Source organism: Physeter macrocephalus, chromosome 21 (genome assembly GCF_002837175.3).
Source record: "Physeter macrocephalus isolate SW-GA chromosome 21, ASM283717v5, whole genome shotgun sequence".
Classification (NCBI taxonomy): domain Eukaryota; kingdom Metazoa; phylum Chordata; class Mammalia; order Artiodactyla; family Physeteridae; genus Physeter; species Physeter macrocephalus.
The window spans coordinates 48,842,345-48,866,336 of NC_041234.1; the positions used below are offsets into that span (position 1 = coordinate 48,842,345).

General features: G+C 42.6%; 2 protein-coding genes across 10 annotated transcripts in view; one reads left to right on the forward strand and one right to left on the reverse strand.

The window, feature by feature from the left end:
* The window catches only part of ZMYM3 (zinc finger MYM-type containing 3), a 15,104-nt gene extending 14,275 nt beyond the window's left edge, over nucleotides 1-829 (reverse strand). For 4 of the 6 annotated variants that reach the window (XM_024131106.3, XM_028482645.2, XM_028482646.2 and 1 more), the window contains exon 1: nucleotides 193-289. The gene's annotated coding sequence lies outside the window, so the exon portion shown is untranslated. Of the gene's footprint in view, nucleotides 1-192; nucleotides 290-628; nucleotides 649-821 lie in introns of those variants that run through there. The other 2 variants (XM_028482644.2, XM_028482643.2) reach the window with 2 other exon arrangements.
* Nucleotides 830-1,062: 233 nt separating this feature from the next.
* NONO (non-POU domain containing octamer binding) lies at nucleotides 1,063-23,665 on the forward strand. Of its 4 annotated transcripts, none has more exons than XM_007122087.4 (12): nucleotides 9,906-9,996; nucleotides 10,663-10,719; nucleotides 15,627-15,786; nucleotides 16,908-17,101; nucleotides 18,330-18,631; nucleotides 19,514-19,609; nucleotides 19,802-19,998; nucleotides 20,341-20,425; nucleotides 20,855-20,957; nucleotides 21,540-21,579; nucleotides 21,808-21,917; nucleotides 22,651-23,665. In XM_007122087.4, the coding sequence occupies exons 3-12, from the start codon at nucleotides 15,636-15,638 to the stop codon at nucleotides 22,783-22,785; spliced, it is 1,413 nt and encodes a 470-aa protein (XP_007122149.1). In that variant the 5' UTR covers nucleotides 9,906-9,996; nucleotides 10,663-10,719; nucleotides 15,627-15,635; the 3' UTR covers nucleotides 22,786-23,665. The 4 variants fall into 4 exon arrangements, with proteins under 4 accessions (XP_028338284.1, XP_007122148.1, XP_007122149.1 ...); XM_028482484.2 differs by lacking the exon at nucleotides 10,663-10,719 and adding an exon at nucleotides 13,536-13,611 and having other exon boundaries at nucleotides 9,911-9,996; XM_028482483.2 differs by lacking the exons at nucleotides 9,906-9,996; nucleotides 10,663-10,719 and adding an exon at nucleotides 1,063-1,166.
* Nucleotides 23,666-23,992: the final 327 nt, after the last annotated feature.

A 23,992-nucleotide genomic window follows, 5' to 3' on the forward strand; every position in this document is an offset into this window, starting at 1 on the left:
GTCGCACACTTCCTCAGCCCAGTCCCCCTTTCCTATTGCTCCCCCAGTCCTCCTTCTCCTGTTGCCCACCCCCCACCTCAGGCATTTACAGGAAGACATTTTGGAGCTACGATCTCTCCTTAGACCCCCCTCCCGGCTACTGCGAGAACCCGCCTGCAGGTTCGGTTCGGCTTGATCAGGCTCGACCCCTACCTGCGGCAGGGTTAGTGTAACGGCTACAAGCCTAGAACTGCAGACAGCGACGGCCCCGCGCTCCTTCTCCACCTCCCTCCCTAGCAGCCGGGACAGGGGTCGCGGCCCCTTTAAATGGCAGCGCCGCTCACAGCGCCCAGCGCTCTGCACCAGGCGGGCGGGCGGCGCCAACAACCAACCCCATTGGCTGGCTCGAGGAGGGGGCTCGCGAGACAGCGCCGGCCCCCGGCGCGAGACTCCCAGCCCAGTGGACGCCTGGAAATTGTGGAGTGGAACATCGGCACTGGAGATGGAGCTTGAGCCCCCGCCCGGGGCCCCGTTAGTTGAGGAGGAAAAGCTAGCCTCCGGAGCTTGGAAGCCCGCCCCCGGGGAAGGCGGCACTCCCTCTCCACCAAAGGGCCGAGTACACTAACCCACAAAAAACAGATCTACGCACCTGCTTCCCTTACCTGGCTTGAGAGTCTGGCCCCCGTCAACACCCGTGCCCGCCCTACCTCCTGGAGCCCACTCTACCCGTGATCCCCTCCTCTCATTCAAATGGTTCCCGGTCCCCTCCCCCTCCCCGTGTCTCTCTCCGCTTCCCACTCGTGTTCAACCCCTCGGCGTCCGCCCCCCTCAACAGTCCCTACCTACGCCATGCCGCAGGCGCCTGCCAAGATTACCCTCCCCCCCAACCCCACCTCTCCGGGGCCCGCCCCCTGGGCGACTGTTGGGGTAATGAGTGACAGCGAAGGGTGGAGGGAGGCAGTGACCCAACCCTCACGTGCCCCTCCTCCCCTTGTCTGCAGCCTCGGGCCCCCCTAACCATTCTGAGACTCAGAGTTGTGGGGTGTCTTAAGCCTGGTCTCCAGCCACCTAGGGCGAGTTAAATGGCTCTGGCTCAGTGACAACGCCTATGCAGTAACCGTTACTGCCTGATGACCCCAAAACCAGGTCCTGCAAAGACACTCCCCCACTCCTTCCACGGTCTTAGGGTAAGTTCTGAGATCTTCTCCCTGAGTCTTCGCGCAGGAGCCCCCAGCGTTATCTCTTCAGTAGTTTTCCTCACCGAGGCCGACAGCTCTCCTTCCTCCTTTCTCTGTCTCTCTGTCTCTGTCTCCCTCCCTCCCTCCCTCTTTCTGTCCTTGTCCCTCTCTCTCTCCCCCCCCCACTCTGGCGCGCACTCTCTCTCTCCCGGTCTCTTTTTGTCTTGTCTCTGTCTCTCAGGCTCTCTTAGGCACGAGCACGCACGCGCGCGCGCACACACACACTCCCCCTCCTGGATGGTCCTTAGCGTGTGGGTGTGGCTGGGGTTGAAGCTAGGGAAGTGGGGTAGGGGGAGGGGGCATTAGCATTAGGCCTACTGGCTTTAAAAAATGTGTGCCAGGATCCATTCTCAGTCCCCATTAGAGTTAGAGCACTTTACAATCCCCGCTTTCTCCACTTTCCCCCTCCGACCCCTAAGTGCTGGAGAGTATTTAGTATCTGAGATACTAGAAGAGGCTCAGGCTGGAAGGGAGTCCCATCACACTTTTAGGTTTGGTGTCCAGTGCCTGCTCTGGCCTGCCTCTTTGCCCTGGGCCTTTCTTCCTTCCCACACTATGCCGCCTCTCCTAGCCTTGTAGTCCTCCGGAGTTTTATCCTCCCTTGTCTCATTCACTTTCTCAGAAACCTTATCCTTCCTGGCTCCCCCCATGGCCTTGAGGTTATCTTTGCTCTCTCCTATATACAGAGATAAAAGCAAGAGTTTTCCCCTTTAGGTTTCCCAAATGCAGCTTTTTGTTTATCTTAACCAGTATACTGTGTACCCATCTCACACATTCTGCTTATTTCTGTGTCCCTGTACCTCCTTTTGCATTTTCAATTTGTTCCATCTCAGTTGGGTCACGTCGTTCTTTTGTATTGCCTGCACTTCTCAACACATGCTTAGATCCTTGACTGCTCTGGTTGTGGAGAATGCCTGGTTTCAAATTGAGGGGAGACAATCTAAAGGGGGCTGATGGTGTATTCAGAGGCAATGTGTGTGAGTTCTGGAGACAGATAGACCAGAATTCTAATCTCAACTCTGCCTGCTTTTTAACCAGTTGACTTTGGATTTGTCTCTTGTCAAGTCACCAGGTCTTATTTTTCTCATCTTTAAAACAGAGATAAGAAAACCATCTAAATGTACAATAGAAAATTGATCAAATCAATTTTGGTTATATTCATACAATGGATGTAGTAATTAACAACCATTACTACAAATTACTATTTTGCTGCAAACCTAAAACTACTCTAAAAAATAAAGTCTATTAAAAAAGCAAATGAGACATGAAAACGCTCCAGATATAATGTTACATTTTTTTACAGGAGTTAAAATATGATACCAACTTTGTAGAGAAATTCTATATACATGTATACTTAGAAAAAGACTGGAAAGAAATACTGGGGATAATGATACCGCATAGCAATGCTACTAAGATTGAGGTGTGCACTTGCCTGACATATAGCAGGTGTTTAATAGATACTTGTTACTATTATAAGAGAAATAGAGCTGACTTATGAAAGGTTTGGGACTTCACACCCTGGAACCTTCATGTCCTTAAAATAAATATCTACTTTTTCTCTTTGAGTAAGCCAAGAGTGCCCATAGTTGATAGGTTTGAGTATGTATCAGCCACAGATGAAAAGCTCTAACATAAATGGGCTGATAGGGGATGATAGGGAAGGTGTTGAGTAAGAGTGTGGCCTGCAATTCAACACTCTCATTTTCAGCCTTGTTACATTTATGGCATAGTACTCAATTCTGTTACTTGTTATTCACCATTTATAAAGCACTCCTAAAGCTCTGTAAATACTCTAAGACAGGTAAAAACTCAGTCCCTGTCTTCATGAGAGTTCTTTCATTTTAATTATGTATATACTTTTCTGATTACAAAAATATAAATGTTCACTGTAAAATTTTTGGAAAGCATAGAAGGTCTGAAGAAGAAAGCAATGATCATTTTTATCCTATCCATCATACCTGGAGATAACCACTACTCTTTTTGATGTATATCCTTCCAGTCCTTTGTTTTCTTTTTGCATACTTTTTTTTTACAAAATTGGAATTATCTTGTACAATATGTTCTACAACATAATTGTAATGGCTGTATATTATTCCATCATTTGCATGTGCCATGCTTTACTTAACTACACTGGATGTCAAACTTTTATTATTTTTTTATGACAGGCAAGGCTACATGTAACTTGATCAAACAATTGGAGATACTATTTGGCAGCCATTTGATTAGAGTGAAGTTCACTCTTTAGAACCGACTCTGGAAACATATGGATTCTTATTTAATGCCTTATACCATTCTAAAGTACCATGGAATGAAGAAAAGGAAATATGCATTTAGAGAGACTTTGGGGAAATGCTAGACTGTGAGCTCCTCAACAATAGGGACCAGTTCTTACTCATCTCTATCTCCAGCATCTAGCATAGTCCCTGATAATGTTTGTTGGATGAATTGGTGGATGCATGAATAAGGGAGAGAGAGGGGAAAAAAAGCCTCAATGAAATCAAATTGTAGTAATATTTCTATAGTATAAGGAAAGAGGTAAGAGTGAAGCAAGAGGGGAGCAAAGGCAGGCAGGCAAAGATAAGGAATCTTCATTTTTATCTTTAAAAAGAAGAATACTACTTAGCCATTAAAAAGAATGAAATAATGCCATTTGCAGCAACATAGGTGGACCTAGAGATGAAATACTAAGTGAAGTAAGTCAGAAAGAGAAAGACAAATACCACATGATATCACGTATATGTGGAATCTAAAATATGATGCAAACGAACCTATCTATGAAACAGAAACAGACTCACAGACATAAAGAACAGACTTGTGGTTGCCAAGGGGGAGGGGGTTGGGGAGGGAAGGAGTGGGAGTTTGGGGTTAGCGGATGCAAACTATTATATATAGAATAGATAAACAAGAAGGCCCTACTTACTGTACAGCACAGGGAACTGCATTCAATATCTTGTGATAAACCATCATGGAAAATAATATAGGAACTTCCCTGGTGGCACAGTGGTTAAGAATCCACCTGCCAATGCTGGGGACATGGGTTCCATCCCTGGTCTGGGAAGATCCCACATGCCTCAGAGCAACTAAGCCCGCGAGCCACAACTACTGAAGCCCACGTGCTCTAGGGCCTGCGTGCCACAACTACTGAGCCCGTGTGCTGCAATTACTGAAGCCCACGTGCCTAGAGCCCATGCTCCACAACAAGAAAAGCCACCAGAATGAGAAGCCCGCGCACCGCAACCAAGAGTAGCCCCCGCTCACCGCAACTAGAGAAAGCCCGCACACAGCAACAAAGACCCAACGCAGCCAAAAATAAATAAAAATAATTTTAAGAAGAATATAAAAAAGAGTGTGAGATGTAACACACCATTGTAAAACAGTTATACTCCAATAAAGATGTTTAAAAAAAGAGTGTGTATATATGAATAACTGCATCACTTTGCTGTACAGCAGAAATCAACACAACATTGTAAATCAACTATACTTCAGTAAAAATTAAGCAGAAGCAGAGTCAATAACACTGCTTCAGTGAAAATTATCAAATGAATATTCTTTTGAGAGCAAAATTCTTTTTGTATTGCTAAGAAATTTTTAAAACACAATATTATTTGAAAATTTTAAAAAAACGAAGAAAAATGAGTGAAATGTAGTAAAAGCGCGCCTATTCCTCCTTATCAGCAAGTCCAATGGCGGCAGTCTGATTTAGTGTGATTCTGACTACACGCCACTCTTTAACATTCACTCTCTCCTGTCCAAACATCTCTCCCAATTTGGGAGGCAACATATCCTAGTTTACTCCACAGGTGGTCAACTGACTTTATGAGACACACACCCTAGGGTCTATATGGGTTCCAGGATCTCTACAGGACTTTCTGCTATGGTGCTGTCCCTTGGGAAATCAACTTAGATTATTATTACTTCTTTAGATCCCACTTATACTTTCTTTTTTTAATATAAGAGCTTTATTGAGATACAATTCATATACTATACAATTTGCCCATTTAAAATATACAACTTAATGGATTTTAGTATATTCACAGATATGTGCAACCATTAATGACCACAGTCGATTTTACATTTTCATCATTTTAAAAAGAAACCTTATGGGCTTCCCTGGTGGCGCAGTGGTTGAGAGTCCGCCTGCCGATGCAGGGGATGTGGGTTCGTGCCCCGGGCCGGGAGGATCCCACATGCCACGGAGCGGCTGGGCCCGTGAGCCGTGGCCGCTGAGCCTGTGCGTCCGGAGCCTGTGCTCCACAACGGGAGAGGCCACAACAGTGAGAGGCCCGCGTAACACACACACACAAAAAAAAAAAAAAAAACGAAAGAAAGAAACCTTGTACCCTTTAGCTATCTTCCCCCATCTCTCCATCTCCCAAAGCCTTATGCAAGCACTGTTCTACTTCTTTTCTCCATAGATTCCCCTATTCTGAACATTTCATATAAATAGAATCATATAATATGTGGTCTTTTGTGACTGGCTTTTTCCACTTAGCATGTTTTCAAGATTCATCCATGTTGTAGCATGTATCAGAACTTCATTACTTTTTTATGACTGAATAATATCCCATTGTACAGATATACCGTATTTGCTTAACCATTCATCAGTTGATGTACCTTTTGGCTGTTATGAATAACGCTGCTATAAACATTCACTTTTACAAGCTTTTATGTGAACACGTTTTCAGTTCTCTTGGGTAGGTAACTGGTAGTTGTGACTTCCCTGGTGGTGCAGTGGTTAAGAATCCGCCTGACAATGCAGGGGACACGGGTTCGAGCCCTGGTCCGGGAAGATCCTACGTGCCGTGGCGCAACTAAGCCCATGCACCCTAGAGCCCTGCGCGCTGCAACTACGGAGCCCACGCACCTAGAGCCCATGCTCCACAACAAGAGAAGCCACCGCAATGAGAAGCCCCCGCACCGCAACGAAGAGTAGCCTGTGCTCGCCACAGCTAGAGAAAATCGACAGGCAGCAACGAAGACCCAAGGCAGCCAAAAATAAATAAATAAATAAATTTAAAACATAAAAATAAAACTTAAAAAAGGAGACAAAAAAACAGTCTGTTTCATGAAATCATATGATTTTTTTAACATATCTGTTGGAGTATAATTGCTTTACAATGGTATGTTAGTTTCTGCTGTATAACAAAGTGAATCAGCTATACATATACATATATCCCCATATCTCCTCCCTCTTGCATCTCCCTCCTACCCTCCCTATCCCACCCCTCAAGGTGGCCACAAAGCATATGATTTTAAACAGAGGTAATTTACCAGTTATAAAATATGAGACCTATAAATGTCTTTTAATTCATTCCCTTTACCAATCTACTTGTCCTCAACATGAACAATATGCTTCAGTATACTGAGTAGTAATGAAACGAAAAACCATAAGTGTGAGTATATTAGTCTCAGCTGACTTCCTCAATGCATTTTCCAGTGGTATATTTTTTTTCCTAGCATAGATTAGCAATGAATCCACACCAGGTAAAGGATCTTCTTGTTCATAACATAAAGTGTGCATTTGGTGGGGGGACACACAGCATCAGTGAAAGCCTCATAAAATAAGGGCTTGCTATTCTTTGGGATTTCAGTCAGTACACATTAAAAAAGTATCTGTAGTTGCTAGCACTTTTGTAGCCTCTCAGTGGAAGTTAACAGTGGCCAGAAGGGACTAACTTTATTTTGCTTTTAAAAGAAGGCATGAAAACACGTCCACCGAAACTCATGGACCACATCTATAGAGCTGATAAGGGACTAGTTTAAAAAATTCAACACCTTGTTGACAAGGATGTCAGGGAATTTAACCAGAAAGTTATTCTCTTTTTCTTAACCACTGTGCCACCAGGGAAGCCCAATATACTTCTGTGTAGTTTTGAATGTTTCCTTCAATAAGTATATATTACTTTTAAAATCAGAAAAAAAAACATTATTTTTACAAAACCCTTCAATATCTCTCCATCACCTACAGATTTTTGTTTTGTTTTTTTTTGCGGTACGCGGGCCTCTCACTGTTGTGGCCTCTCCCGTTGCGGAGCACAGGCTCCGGACGCGCAGGCTCAGCGGCCATGGCTCACGGGCCTAGCCGCTCCACGGCATGTGGGATCTTCCGGGACCGGGGCACGAACCCGTGTTCCCTGCATCGGCAGGCGGACTCTCAACCACTGCGCCACCAGGGAAGCCCCACCTACAGATTAAAGTAAAAAATTCTAAGCATGGCACAGGCCCTTAATTGTTTGGCCTATGTCTATCTCTCTAGCCTAATTTCCTGTCACTCAGCCTCCCCACTTCTCTTCAGCCATGACAAATTACCTAAAACATAGGTCATTCTGTCTCTGACCCTTTGCACACTGATCTCTCTGACTTCAACCTCTTAGTTAAGACCCAATTCAAAGGTGCTCTTTTCTGTGAAGGCATTCTTGATCCACTCAAGCAGAGCTATCTTTACCTCTAATATGATACTATTATTTTATTTGCCTACAGTATTGAAATTATTTGTTTACATTAACATTTCTCTGCTTATGTTGTGATTGCCTTGGGGAGCTACACAAAAGTACAACAATTTTTCTTTTCATTTGTTATTTTAGTTTTTCAATGTAACAAAGTATAAGTTCATTAAAATGGTATTGAATCCATAGTAGCTTTATTTATTTATTTATTTATTTATTTATTTATTTATAGCTGCATTGGGTCTCCGTTGCTGCACGCGGGCTTTCTCCAGTTGCGGCAAGCGAGCGGGGTCTACTCTTCGTTGCGGTGTGCAGGCTTCTTATTGCAGTGGCTTCTCTTGTTGCCGAGCATGGGCTCTATGTGCGCAGGCTTCAGTAGTTGTGGTGTGGGGGCTTCAGTAGTTGTGGCATGCAGGCTCAGTAGTTGTGGCTTGCGGGCTCTAGAGCGAAGGCTCAGTAGTTGTGGCACCTGGGCTTAGTTGCTCCACGGCATGTGGGATCTTCCTGGACCAGGGCACAAACCCATGTCCCCTGCATTGGCAGGCAGATTCTTAACCACTGCGCCACCAGGGAAGTCCCATAGTAGCTTTTTTGTAACTATGTATTTTTTCACTTAACAGATACTAGAAACCATCATGCTGGAGTCTCTAAAATATTAGATATGAAAAGTCCTCATAGATCTTTATGCATTTATATGGAAAGATAGCTAAAGTATTTTAAGTGAGAAAGTCATGGCTCAGAAAAGTATGTATAGCTTAACCCTACATGTATAAAAAGGTATGAAGTTTTCCCTTTGACCAGGACAGTACAAACATAGAAAATAGAAATGCAATAATGTCATAATTGTAATCACTGGGATGAATAGAGGGAGAGACTTTTCTCTTTTTAGTTTTGGGTATTGTTTGAATTTTTTTTCTGTAAGCAAGAAAAAATGGCTTTTTCAGAATAGAGGAATTCTTTTTTCACAATAGAGGTGTTATTTATTCTCAAAATTAACAATTCCATTGGTCTAGATATGTCCAATATGGTAGCCACTAGCCATATGTGACTACTTAAATTTTAGCTAATTAAAATGAAATGGAATTAACAATTCAGTTCCTCACTTGCACTCGTCATATTTCAAGCCCTCAATGGCCACATATGGCCGGTAGCTACTGTATTGAACAGAGCAGATATAGAACATTTCTGCCATTGCAGAAGGTTCTAGACAGGCTCTAGATCACTGTGTCCCCACATAAGGTGGCGCCAGTCGGAACACTCTGAAACCTTGAGTGTGAATTAGTTAATTAGTGGGAATTAACTACAAACACCTATCACTTGAGTGTTGTAGCCCTTGATTAACCACAGGGCTGCTTAGGCGGTACTGAAAAATAAAGGTGATTACCTAATTGGCATCCTTTGGAATATAGAATCAGTCTGATCTGGAGGCCTACAATGTATCCATGGCAATGATGACACCTGTTGAGTCTCTCTGTAAATCATGGGAATAGTGATGTTTGGACTGCTGGGTTCGCTGGTTACCATGGAAATGAGGGTACTGGTTACAGTTCTTTGTAATCACACAGAGACTAAAGTATCGATCCCCCCTCCCCCATCCCTTTCTATAACCATAGCCATAGTGATGACTATTTCAGCTGGGCTTTAGGAGTAAACCTGGCAGCAGGAGAAGCAACTAGAAAATCAGATTAAGTAAGGAGTGTCAGAGTGCAAGCCCTAATGAGAAAGTGTGAAAAAAGAAACATGGCGGGGCATTTTTTCAGTAGGAAAAGTCTAGATCTACTACACTGAATACAATGACATTGTTACTCTAGCTGCTTGTACAGGCGCAGTGCAGGAATTCTCAGAGCACGCCTACGCGCATATTTTCTCCCCTTCTGTTTCACTCTCTTTCCACTTTACTCTCTCTCCCTTTTTTCCCCTTTCCTTTCCCCCTCCCATCAGTTGGTCTTTCGGTCTTTCAGTCAGTCCGTTGATGTCTCTCCCTCCAACCGTTTATCCCCCTCCCCCCTTCCTTTTCCGCCTCTAGCGGACGCAACTTGCGCATGCGCACTCGGTACAAAGCCTCGCTCTTTGTCCCCATCTGTCGTTCACACGAACTCAAGTCTTTCGCATTCGGTAGCCAATAAGATCGAAGAAATCGTGGAAAACCGATTCCGCCTCTGGAGATAAACGTTGATTGACAAGTCAGATAACCAATAGAGAACGCCACTTTGTAGCCCTTGGGAGCCACCGAGCTCCGTCGTCTGGTTTCCGGCGGTCGCGCGCTCTTTTCTCGGGACGGTAGAGGCCGTGTAGCGTCGCCTTTACTCTGAGGAGAAAACAGTCGGTAGAGGGTGAGTTTGGGGACTACTTAGTTCTTGTTCGAGAGGGGAGTAGGATTTTTCGCGACAATCGGTGAAGATAGAGGCGAGAGCGAGGCTGGGTTTGGAGGGAGTTGGGCCGTTCGTTCCGAGGCCTCTTGAGGCCTTGTCCCCGCCGCCACACGGCCTCCTCAGCCCACCCGCGGGGGCCCATCTCTCTCCCCTCGCCTCGCCTTCGGCTTTAACCTGGTTCCCGTTTCCCTTCCCGCCTCTTTTCTTTGTGCGACACATCTTGGAATCTGAGCCCTGTCAGTAAGTTACCCGGCCCTTGAGCCGACCTGGGCCTGAGGGTGTGGGGTCTATTATCCGAGAGCCCTGAAGTCGCGGCTGCAGGAGGAGGCGCTTTGTCGGGTGCTCCTCCTCTCGACCTCTTGAGGCCATTAATTCCGGAGGAGAAAGCGCTCCCCCCCCCAGCGATGTTTTTTTAGCGAAACTCTTAGAAGGGAAGTTCATCTGCTAGTCCAGACCTCGCCGCTTTCCTAGGCAGGTTCCTGGAGGCTTTTTTTTTTTTTGACTACTCGACCCATCTATGACATCACTTTTTAAAATGAAAGTGAATGTTATGGATTTTCTATCGGGTATTTTACATTTGGAAAAATTATTGTCGTAAATTGATGCTTTTCTTTGTGTTCTTAACAGAGAAGTCGAGGTTAGAGAGGACTGGGAGGCACTTTGCTATCTTCAGTGGAAGTTGAGGTAGGTGTAGAGGGTAGAGTTGCCAGATGAAATACAGGACATGCCGTTAGATTTGAATTTCACGTAGGCAACAGATTATTTTTTAGTATACGTTGCATGGGACTTAAACTAAAAATCATTCATTTTTTAACATCTTAAATTCAAATTTAACTGTAGTGTGTTTTTATTTGATGCATCTGGCAACTCTAATGGGAGGGTACTGGTTGCATTTACATTGTTTCTTTGTCCGACTTCCTTATTACTGAAGGTCCTAAGAGACTCTTAGGAAAGGACCTTACCATGCCAGTGCCTCCTACAGCTTTCAGGCTGGTCCACATCCAGGCAGCCATCTCCATCTGGCAGATTTTTACTAGATTTAGCCCCACAGTTTTCACTTAAAAAGTTGATCCTTTTCCTGAAAATTAAGGGGACATTTATTTAGATTTCAGATGTATGTGATGTAGTGTTTGGTCCTGTACCTGCACAACATTTGTGCAGTTGTGTTGCAAATAGCACCAGTTTTTCTAACATAAATATGTGTTTTCTCTCAAGAAAGTCCATCAGGGTTAGACTTAAGGGCAGATAAGTAGACAGAAATCCTTACTGCTGATCTTTATGCTTTGTTCTTTTCTCAGAGGCCCAGTGGTTAGGGGGCAGTGAATTTATTACCAAGATACCTGCACATACTTCCAAATTATATTGGTGGTCATCATCAAAAGTACATTATAGGGACAATACTTACTGAGTACTTGCTACTTTGTGGGCACTGTTTTAGGTGATTTATACAATATTTAATGTTCACCGTTGAATGCCTGCTTGGGAAATAAAAAACTGAAGGGAAAGATTATAAAGATTGGCATTATGGAGACATTTATTCAACACAAAGGTAGGCAGTTTGGTTGTAAAAATAATTTTTGCTAGAATGCAGAAGAGCAGGGGAAGAATGTAATTGATGACATTTGTCTAACTGGAGCACCCACCATATGTAGAAATAGGGGTAGTGGTTGCCAACAGGAACAAGTGACTTCTGTGTTACGTGACCTCATTTAGTCAAAATAACCAGCCCTGTGAGATAGATGTTACAGGTGAGGAAACTGAGGCTCAGAGGTTAAGTGACATTTTAGTAAGTTTTTTGCATTCTGAACTTTAAAATCAAGGTGAGCTTGATTACACAGTTTGTAGCATAGGGATGAGTATGAGCTTTAGAGTTCAACAGACCTGAGTTCTACTCCATGCTCCATCACATTTTCGTGTGACCTTGGATGTGCATCAGTTTTCTTATTCAGAGGAATGATAGTTATGAGCATTAAATGAGATAATACGGACTTAGCACAGTGCCTGACATATAGTGGTCAATAAATATCTGGTATTATCATCTTAACTACCAGGCTACACTTTCTGAAACCAAAAATAACCTCCCTTGAAGTAATTCTAAATGGTTTAGGACATCCCAGTGCTCAAGGAGATCATTTCTACTAAGTTGTAAAATGGCCTTTTTTGAAATGGAGTGGTGAGGTGTGGTTAGGATGTAAACATAGAGTTTTTAATATTTCAGTTTTGAGTGGATCTCTATAAGGATTTCTGTTAACATATACATTGTGGGTTCCTGAATGGGATGCAGGGTATTGAGGCTGGGGCCACTGACTCTTAAATTAAAGGCTGGAGGGAAAAAAAAGAGGCTCCTTGGATTCTAGCCAGAGGTAAGAAGAACTAGTTGGAGAAATGGCTGTGGATAATTCAAGTTTCTGCTGTAGGCCACTTTGGGGTCAGGGGAAGGGAGGTGTTTGATTCATGGGACTCAAATAGGAAAAGATCTGATTCTAATGCCCACTTACCTATCCTCACCTGTAGCTGGGGTAGACTTTAAATTTTGTGTGTTTTAATTTCCTACTCTTATATCTCGTTTTTAAAAACATTTTTTTAAGATATCCCATTTGCTGTGAAACTGGTACACTTATTCATGGTGTTTAAAGTTGTTACACTATGTGGCAAGAGTCACAAAGGCATTTAATTATTCTATTTTTAAGAATTTATCCTAAGGAAATAAACAGAAAGCTATAAGCAAGAAGGTATTTATTTCAACATTGTAATAGGAAAAAGCTGAAAACAACCTAAATGTCTCATAGGGAGCAGTTTAGTAAATTAGTGTACGTCCAACTGGACTTTATGTAGCCATTAAAAAGTATAATTAAGTTGACACTATAGAAATGGGGAAAGGGTGAATATACAACAGTGCATTTATGATTGCAGTTTTGAAATGACAGTGTATGTTTTGAAGGTAAATAAGCAAAAATGGAAATTGTGGGAAGAATATTTAGTCATGGAGGTGCCCCAAGATTTAGCTGTGAGCATTGTTTATAATGGTGAAAAGTTAGAAACAGCCCAAGTGTCCCAACACAATAGGGGCTTGGTTGACAGCTGAATACTTTGTCCGTTAACGGTAAATGTAGATTTAGTGACATGGAATATACCATTTAGAATACATGGGTATACCAAAATGTTGACAGTGACTTTTTTAGTGGTGGGTCTTTGGGGTTTTCTTTATTTTTGTTTTTATTTCTACGTTTTCTATGTTAAAGGTGTATTTTGTACCTTATTAATGAGAAACAAAAGATTGATGAAATGATACAAATGAGAGAATTCAAGTCTTGGCTTGAATGTCAGGTTTCTAGTGAGGCTAACCTCACAGGTCTATCTAAAATTGCAATCTTCCCCCTTTCACTCCCTGTCCATTTTTCCCCCCTCCGCCCCCTTTTCTTTATTTTCCCCTACACTTAACCTCCTCTTAAGTACTGTGTAATTTAATTATTATGTATATTGTTTTCTCTCACTGGAAGGTTGTCACTGCTGAAGGCAAGAATCTGCTTTGTTCATTGAGGCATCCCAAGCACCTAGAATAGTGCCTAGCAAATAGTAAGCATTCAGTGAATATTTGTTGAATGAATTAGTTTAAAAAATTAGTAAAAAAATTATCAACCTACAAGCAGGACAGATTTCATTTTTGCCCACCTTCTGTTTCTTATCTACATTCATGCATTTAAAAAAACACTTCCCCTCTTAAAGCATCAAACATTTTTCATATTTACATGGTCTTTATAATTTTTAGTGCTGTGTAACATTCCATTGTATAGGATGTACCACAATTTATTAAAAACACTGCCCCTAATTTTGGGTACCTAAGTCATTTTTATCATTTTTGTTACCAGAAAGCCCATTACAGTGAGTATTTCATGGATGTAGTTTTGGGTTTTTTTTGTTTTTTTTTTGTTTTTTTTCTGGTACGCGGGCCTCTCACTGTTGCGGCCTCTCCCGTTGCGGAGCACAGGCTCCGGATGCGCAGGCTCAGCGGCCATGGCTCACGGGCCCAGCCGCTCCGCGGCACGTGGGATCCTCCCGGACCGGGGCACGAACCCGCGTCCCCTGCATTGGCAGGCGGACTCTCAACCACTGCGCCACCAGGGAAGCCCATCATGGATGTAGTTTTAAATTTTAAAATGATATTCTTAGGATAAATTACTGGAAATAGAATTTCCTGAGTTAAAAGAATAGGAACATGTTGATGGCTCTTGTTACCTATTGTCTTATGAAACAACTTTTGGATACAGAACTTAATTGCATTGATGTTTTCAGTTTTGGTGGGATATGATATAAAATGTATTAGAAAGTTTTTATACACATAGAAGTATTCTTATATACCCATAATCCAAAATCAACAGTTATTAAGCTTTTGTCACATTTTTTTCATCTGAGGAATATAATTTATTTTAAAGGAATCATGATGTTAATAATAGAGTATTCAGGGAAAAGGTCCTTTTCTGCATCTTTCCTTCAGTTAAATCTGACTGGAGGGTCCTTGGTTGAGGGGAAAAGATTCAGGATTGATTTTGCCCTTTAATTTCCTGGAGAACTGCCTTTGGATGAGGAAGATGGTCCTCACTTTGTTAACCTGATCCATTAGGAAATTTCCATTTTAAAACCATCAACTTTTGTATTCAGTCTGGATTATACCAGGAGTTTTCATTTAATCTTATGCTGATTTTTTTTTTTTTTTGGCCACACCGTGTGGCTTGTGGGATCTCAGTTCTCCAACCAGGGATTTAACTGTGGCCACGGTAGTGAAAGCCCAGAATCCTAACCACTAGGCCACCAGGGAACTCCCTTACGTTGATTTTTAAATGACAATTTAAGATTTTATGATTGTATATTTTTGTATTTGCTGCTTTTATTGCTTTGGTAGTCGTTTATTTTTCCATTATGATTAATAGCAGTATTTACCAAGTGTTTACTATATGCCAGTACAGAACTAGTGTTTTCACATACTCATTAATCTTTATAGGTACTTTGAGAGGTGGGTATTTTTATTATTCCCTTTATAATAGCTTAAGAAACTGGTGCAGAAGTATTTTACTAAGTAGTACATGGCTAGTAAGTAAGTATTAAGACCATGCTTCAAATCTAAGTATATCTAACTCCACAGCCCATACTTTTCCTGCTGTTCATTCCACAGTATCTACTGTAGGCTAGGACTGCAAGGTACCAGAGAAGAACACGACTTATTATTAGTCCTTGTGATAACTAGAATCTGTTTCAGTCATTGTGTTTTAAAGTGTGCTTTAATATTATGATAAGGCCAATTTTTAGGGAGTAGATTCTTTTGGGAAAGTAGTTTCCTATTAATGCATATAGTCATTGAACTGGAAGTTTCCTCAAGTCATTCTAGTGCAAGCTGTTCTTATCTAGTACTTGTCTAGTTTATATGTACGACATAACTGCTAGTGCTGGTGGTTTTTAGATTTTTGAATTGTACTCCTTTGCCATACTTGTTAAAAATAATACCAAAGGTGATTAATGACATACAAGTCATCAGGAAGAAGGCTGATTGTGTTCTTAGCACTGAATGTATTTGACCTTCTACCATTCCTTTTTAGGGTGCAAAAATGCAGAGCAATAAAACTTTTAACTTGGAGAAACAAAACCACACTCCAAGGAAACATCATCAGCATCACCATCAGCAGCACCACCAGCAGCAACAGCAGCAGCCACCACCTCCACCAATACCTGCAAATGGGCAGCAAGCCAGCAGCCAAAGTGAGTACATGCTAGGTAATGGGGTAGAAATAGGTCCCTTCTTGGGAATAGTTTCTTGAGTTTTAGATTAGATTCTTGGGATTATAAAGTAATGGGCCTTTGTAGCACACCTTTGTTGTTCTTTTCCCTATTTACCTCTTAATACTTAGGATAGAAAAAGGCTGATTCTCTGAAATAAGGAGAAGACATGTAGGATAGCAGTTGAGTACAGGTTGCTTTGCTGCATTGGCACATTCTGTTGGTAAACAGATGGCTGCATGTTTTACCTCAGAGCTTGGTTCTTAGAGGTAATCATCAGATGACTAGTAGTACATAGAGAAAATATAGAAAAGGTCTTTAAGACTTAATGGAGAAGTCGTCTGGTATTAAGTATTATACTTTTATCTTGGGGCCTGTGCCACCCCATTTTTTAAAAAATACTTATTTATTTATTTGGTTGCGGCAGGCAGGCTTCCCAGTTGTGGCATGCGAACTCCCAGCCTCGGCATGCATGTGGGATCTAGTTCCCTGACCAGGGATCGAACCCGAGCCCCCTGCATTGGGAGCCCGGAGTCCTATACACTGTGCCACCAGGGAAGTCCCTGTGCCACCCCATTTTTAATCAGAGTAAAAGGTCTTTAAAGGTATGTTTCCATCCATTCAGCAAATTTTGAGCACCTGTTGTGTGCCTCTAAGACTACAACCAACCTCAACCCTCTTTATTTCCAGAGATTCCTACAAAGAATACTCTTCCCTAACTCATTCTTTTCATTCCATTACCCCAAGCCTGAAAGAATGGGAACTGTTAAGGTTATGAAGATTAGTGAGGGATTGGGAAATGGAGCAATTATGTTTTAAATGTAAAAATCTGATCCCTTCTGACCTAGGGCTCCTTGACTTGCTTAATTTTCTCTTTCTGTCTCTGAGTTAGTCCAGGGTGGCTCCTGGCCCATAGTAAAGTTGTTGAGAAGTCTCCCCAGATCTCTGCCTACTGCTTTCACATTCTAAGGTGCAATTTACCAATAAGTGGTTAGTGGATAGACTCCATTGGGAAATGGTGTTTGACTTCTCTACAGCAATTATATCGCCCATCTAGCAGCAGTTGTAACTCTTTGAGAATGTGACTATGTGTCTTCTCTCAGATGAAGGCTTGACTATTGACCTGAAGAATTTTAGGAAACCAGGAGAGAAGACCTTCACCCAGCGTAGCCGGCTCTTTGTGGGCAATCTTCCTCCTGACATCACTGAGGAGGAAATGAGGAAACTGTTTGAGAAATATGGGAAGGCAGGCGAAGTCTTCATTCATAAGGACAAGGGCTTTGGCTTTATCCGCTTGGTGAGCAACTGTGGGCTTTTAGAGCATATGCTCTAAAAGGTGGGGAAGCTGGGGAATGATGGATATGGAAAGTTAGGCAGTAGAAATAATTCTCAGATGATATTAAAAGCTTAGAGTTGGCGGAACAGGACAAAATGCAGATTTTATTTTAATTTTTCCTCATAGGTTTTTGTTTTGTTTCAAGGACAACATAGGTTTATTTGCCTAGGACTCTGGGGCTAAAGTATGCCCTTTGGAACTTTTTTTGTTTTAATTTGGAAATTTCAAACATAGAGAAGTGGAGAATAGTATAATGAACCTGCACGTACTCATTACCCAGCTTCAGTAACTATCAACTCATAGTTAATTTTGTTTTATCTCTACCCTTCTCCTATTTACTGCCCCCCACAAATATTTTAATAAATTAGATTTTTTCCCAAAAAAATGAAAAAAGCTTTTTATTTTAGTAATGATCAAGGTTTATATAATTTATTTCCAAAGCCCTTACACATATGTTATCTCACTTAAGATTCGTCAAAACCTTGAGGGAACAGTTTTATTTGTATCTATTTTTTTAAAAAAATTAAGTGTAAATCTTTTTTTAAAATCTGATTTGATTTAGGAAATGTGTTTAAGTGCATGGGGGAAACATTTCTGGGCATTATCTATCTCCATAAATGAGGGACATAATGTGCTAGCAATATCACTGGATGTTATGGTCAGAACTAGTCTTCATTCCAGATCTACCACTAACTATATAGGCAAGTCATTTTTTCTAGGGCTCAGCTTCCTCTTCAGTAATGTGGAGGGTCCCATCAAGGTCTGTGGTTCTAAAGAGACCTCTTGTAGGGCATAGTGATTCTGGTTAAACTTGTATGTAGCTAGCAAAAATTAAAATAATTCTGGGTGCTGTATTGTAAGGGTAGGCTTTATGATGGTCATTCTTGACCAGACGATCTGTTAACCCTTGAGAGAATAGCCTGTGATACCAGTGACCATGTAAGTGGTATTAACTCTAGAATTTCCAGTTGATACATTGCAAGGCCATCAGAGCAATTAGGCTAACCAAAGAGTTATCTGAAACACCTGACTCCATTCTTCCAGTTCTATCCATGTTTCTTTGTATGCTTGTTGCCATGGGTTTTTGGGGGTTTTTTGGAGACATTGAGCTATTCTTCTTGAGGCTCTTGATGGCTTTGTAGGTGGTCTTTGTCCAACTGAGTTATTCTGACTTTCCTCTGCTTCCTAGGAAACACGAACCCTAGCAGAGATTGCCAAAGTGGAACTGGACAATATGCCGCTCCGTGGAAAGCAGCTGCGTGTGCGCTTTGCCTGCCATAGTGCATCCCTTACAGTCCGAAACCTTCCTCAGTATGTGTCCAATGAACTGCTGGAGGAAGCCTTTTCTGTGTTCGGCCAGGTGGAGAGGGCTGTAGTCATTGTGGATGATCGAGGAAGGCCCTCAGGAAAAGGCATTGTTGAATTCTCAGGGAAGCCAGCTGCTCGGAAAGCTCTGGACAGATGCAGTGAAGGCTCCTTCCTGCTAACCACGTGAGTGAGGGGTCATTTTCAGAAACATACCTTAAATGCTACTTCTGTGGTCTGGAGAGTTAGCCTCTAAGAACCATGTTCCTGTGTTCATTTAAAGACTTTTGATATAATTCAGCTCTAGTAGAGTTTTCAGTGTACTCTTAAATTAATGGAAATGGTATGAGGATTAAAAAATAAACCTTTGCAGTCTTTCAGTAGGTTGTCATTTAATCAGTGTTAAATCTCCCCTTATGGTGAAGTTTTAGAACTCTAAAAAGTTGTTTTGTGCATGTAGCATCTCTCAATATTTATCCCAAGTTGTTACCTTGAGTTCTGTAGATACCATATATAAAGGCTGTACTTGGAACGTCCCTGGTGGCCCAGTGGTTAAGAATCTGCCTGGCAATGCAGGGGACATGGGTTTGATCCCTGGTCCGGGAAGATCCCACGTGCCGCGGAGCAACTAAGCCTATGCGCCACAATACTGAGCCCACACACCACAGCGACTGAAGCCCGCGTGCCTAGAGCCGGTGCTCTGCAACAAGAGAAACACCGTGATGAGAAGCCCCCGCACCACAGCGCAGAGTAGCCCCTGCTCACCGCAACTAGAGAAAGCCTATGCGCAGCAACAAAGACCCAATGCAGCCAAAAAAATACATAAAATTAAAAAATAAATAAAGGCTGCACTTAAGTCCTCCACCTACTTAAAGACTGTGTTCAGAGATCTGAAACCTGACTCTATCCTGTCAACCCCAGGTTCTACATAATGCCATTAAAAGGGCGTGGTTTCTTAGAAATGGGTATAAAAACCCCTTCAGAAGTATGTTTAATTGTCTAGTCCTGACCCCTAACTAGTTCACTGTGCCTGTATAATTTGATTAACACTGAGCGTCTCTCTCCCAGATTTCCTCGACCTGTGACTGTGGAGCCCATGGACCAGTTAGATGATGAAGAGGGACTCCCAGAGAAGCTGGTTATAAAGAACCAGCAATTTCACAAGTATGTGGTCCTGACATTCCTTGTTAGGGTTTGCCTGTTCTTAAGGAAGCTTGTAAAGAGATGTGTAAAAGAGGCACATCTTTGCTGTATGTGTTCACTGGCAGCCATTGTCTTGGCCCTCGGGAGGAATGTAGTGTTTCGTTGGGAAAATCTTGGACAAAAGTTTTAGTAACCCAGGAACCTTGTGTGTAGGGAGCGAGAGCAGCCACCCAGATTTGCACAGCCTGGCTCCTTTGAGTATGAGTATGCCATGCGCTGGAAGGCACTTATTGAGATGGAGAAGCAGCAGCAGGACCAAGTGGACCGAAACATTAAGGAAGCTCGTGAGAAGCTGGAGATGGAGATGGAGGCTGCTCGCCATGAGCACCAGGTCATGCTAATGAGGCAGGGTGAGTATCGGCCTGTAAGTCTTAAAACTAGAAGGACAGAGTAACTTTTTTCAGGAGTTTCTTTGTATCAATCAGTAGAGAAAGGCCTAAACTTCAACTTTTATTCTCTGAAATATTTTGTTGATCTTGGTAGGCAAATGAGCTTGGAGATGTGGCAGAGGATACTGGATTCTGTGGAGAAGGAAATAATAGGTTTGACTTCATTTTTGGAATCTGGATACCTCGGATGGCCACTCAGGGATTAAATATCCCCTTTGCTTTCTGGATCTATCTTTATGGAAAATTACTGGGCCTATATGAGGAGCATGAAGAATATTCTCAATCAGTCTGTTGTTTTCATAGATTTGATGAGGCGTCAAGAAGAACTTAGGAGGATGGAAGAGCTGCACAACCAAGAAGTGCAAAAGCGAAAGCAGCTGGAGCTCAGGTAACTCTTTTCTCCACCCCTTTTTATCTGACAACTTTAAAATGTAATGTCTCTCTCCTGTTTCCTACCACCATGCTACCTCATGCATTTGTAAATATGTTGGCAAATATTTCCTGGCTGCTTCTCAAGTTCTCCCTTTAGATGGGAGATGTTTCAAGTACCCATGGTTCTAGGAATTCCTGGGACTGCGCTAAAGAGGAAAGCAGCTGAGTGCTGGTCTTATGAGACTGGCTCCTTTGGGAAAGAACTTTTTTCCCTGAAGGACACATCTGGGTTGTTTTAGGGCTGGGCACATTTAACAGTGAGTTTCCTGGAGAGCTATGATAGTTTTCAGTAGGCTCTTGATCTCCTTGGCTGAGTCCCCTATTAAGATAATCTGTTCGAGTTTTGGAATGCCTCTGCTTAAATATCTTGGTGACTTCTCTGTAGGCAGGAAGAAGAGCGCAGGCGCCGTGAGGAAGAGATGCGGCGGCAACAAGAAGAAATGATGCGACGACAGCAGGAAGGATTCAAGGGAACATTCCCTGATGCGGTATTATCTCCCGTGTGCCCATGATATGAAAAACTCGTCATGAATTGTCCACTAGGACTATTAAAACACACTAGGCTATGACCAATTTTTCCATTCTATGACACTCCTTATAGAAAGAAGCATTCATAGGAAGGAAAGGTAAGGTTTGAAGAGGAGCTCTTTTTGCCTCACAGGCAATTTAGGATGAAAAGCTGGGGGGCCAGTGTATGCCGTTTAAACTCAGTGACTGCAGGATCAGATAGACCCAGTCCTGTAGCAGCCTTGACTGGTCTTCTGATGTCCTTGGCAGTTGTACAGGTTGGAGCCCTAGAAGAAATCAGCTATGTCTCTCCTTTTCTTTCATCTTTCCTTCTGTTCCTAATAGGAAACTCTGACTTGTGTCCTAGTAGCTCTAATCTTGAATTCATTGTACAGCTGTAATGAGTTCAAGGAGCTGTTGTTGATGTTCTTCCTCAGCTTGGTCTCAGTGCACTTAGGATGTGTTATCACTGTCTACTTCCCTTAGTATGTGGGCCTCAATGGATTGTGGTAGAATGAATGCAGTGCTGTCGTGGACTGTCTTGAGTGTTCTTTGTTTTTCAGAGAGAGCAGGAGATACGGATGGGCCAGATGGCTATGGGAGGTAAGGACTTAACGGGTTAATGGCTCTGATTTCCTTTTTTGTCTTGTCTCTGGTAAACTAGGTAGCTTCTCCTACCTAGTCCAAATTTAAGAGGCTTGACATTTCTGGGAGCATCATTTTGGTGGGAGGGTAACATGTCTTAGCCCAGAGATCTTGAATTATTTCCTTTGGCATATAAAAAGACTGACAATCTCTGTTTCCTATACTGATCACACTGCTCTGCTTTAGGTGCTATGGGCATAAACAACAGAGGCGCTATGCCCCCTGCTCCTGTGCCAGCTGGTACCCCAGCTCCTCCAGGACCTGCCACTATGATGCCAGATGGAACCTTGGGATTGGTAATAAACTGCAGGGCCTTATAGTAACTCTAAATGGTAATAGGAGGAGGAAGGACTTTGCCTTCGTGGTCCCTGGGCCTGCCACAATTTTGCTACAGATAACAGTTTTTAGGATCACTGTTATCCATAAAATATTACCTCAAGATCTTTTTTGGAGTCTTGTGCAAACCCAGTCTCAAACTATATTTTACTCAGGAGTTAAGCAAATAACTGTCTGACTGGGTAGTCTTAATTGACTGTTTAGTTGCTACCCTGGGGGAACAGGTTCTTCTTTGGAGGGAAGGCAACAAAGGCTAGGCATTATCACATAAAATAGATGTGAGTCCAAAAGCTTTATGGCTCATACAATCCTGAGGTGGTTTTAGTTCTGCTGTCAAAATGTTTAAATTAGATAGGTTTAAGGTTGCTGAAGAGTGATGGCCTGCCCTCGTCCATATACCTGCTTCAGGAAAAAGGACTTGGCTAGCACTTATCCAGCCTAGGAATTTAGTATGTAATATTGCTTAGCATGTACAAATACGGATAAAAAGTTAAAGGTAGGATGGTTGGGTAGGACTGTATTTCAGGCTACTTTCCTTTTAGGGATAGCCACTAGAGTTCTAAACAGGCTTGGTCAACCCTACCATCAGGAGCCTTGAATAGTTGGGTGGAAATGGCCTCCGGGGAGGGACTACAGATGGGTGGGAAGCTAGGGCATAGGTTCTATTATAACATTGCTCTCTTTCTCTTTAAGACCCCACCAACAACTGAACGCTTTGGCCAAGCTGCTACAATGGAAGGAATTGGGGCAATTGGTGGAACCCCTCCTGCATTCAACCGTGCAGCTCCTGGAGCTGAATTTGCTCCAAACAAACGTCGCCGATACTAATAAAATTGCAGTGTCTAGTTTCCCAAAACCCTTAAAAGAAGGACCCTTTTTGGACTAGCCGAATTCTACCCTGGAAAAGTGTTAGGGATTCCTCCCAATAGTTAGGTCTTCCCTGCCTGTAGTACTCTAGGGAGTATGCTGGAGGCAGAGGGTAAGGGAGGGGCGATATTTAACAAATCAGTTCTGTGTGGTATATACTTTAACTAACCAGTTCTGTGTGGTGCATTCCTAAAGTCTCATGTGACTGTTGAGAGCCTGAGGGGCGGGGAGCCATGACAAAATGGATCCAGTTAGGGCCATTAATCTTAATCATTCCACTTTGTCCACCCTGTTCTATTTGCTTTCTTGTCCTTACACCCCCCATCCCAGAGACACTGCCACATATACCACAAAAACCAAACATCCCCCAATGACCTTGGCCCCATTGCTCCGTTCACTCCCAGGTGGGAATTCAGGCAGATGTCCACAGAGGTCACAGACAACATACATACGGTTCTGTTATATCCCATATATTACCCCTTCGTGTCCTAAGGAAGACATTTTCTCTTAGAGATTTTCATTTAGTATATCTTTAAAAAAATTCTTGTGTTAAACTTGCCTCCATCTTTTTCTTGGGTAAGGACAACCCAGAAATGGCCCTTTTGTGTCTATGATATTGCTGTTCACAGCTTTTCTTGATAGGCCTAGTACAATCTTGAGAATAGGGTTGCTGTATGCTGGAGGTCAGACAGTAGCTCTTAGCTTTGCCTATCTTAGGTAGTTATGCTGTGCATTTTTTATTGGTGTACCATGATTGATTTGTCCCTGATACCTTTGGAGTTTTTCTGAGAAATGAAGTAATGCAACATCAACTTATTAAAATACATTTTAAGCCTTTTAATTTTCTGTGCTGTTTTTGAAGGGGCAGGGAGGGAGGGGAGTTCTGTCTCAGATGAGCACAAGGCTATAAGAATAATCCTTTATGACCTTTTGCTTAAAGTATTAATCATCCATCTAGGCAAACATGGGGAGGTTGGATTCATGCTATGACTGAAGTGGTTGACAAAGATCCGGGGCTATTGGTGGTACACAGAAGTAATGAGGATGGGAGGAAAGCTGCTGCTCTGAAAGAGGGAGAAAATGGGCTGGAGGAATTGGGGTACCTTCACCAAGCTGGGAGGGGGCTCAAAATTGGTATTCATTTCTGAGCAGCTGCTGGTATGTCAGA

Bases quoted from the DNA above. Each gene is read 5' to 3' on its own strand.
- NONO (XM_028482483.2), top strand. From the start codon at position 1,110: ATGACCCCAAAACCAGGTCCTGCAAAGACACTCCCCCACTCCTTCCAC. The intron at 15,787-16,907 runs GTGAGTACATGC...GTCTTCTCTCAG, and splicing joins GCAGCAAGCCAGCAGCCAAA to ATGAAGGCTTGACTATTGAC. The intron at 19,999-20,340 runs GTGAGTATCGGC...TTGTTTTCATAG, and splicing joins GGTCATGCTAATGAGGCAGG to ATTTGATGAGGCGTCAAGAA.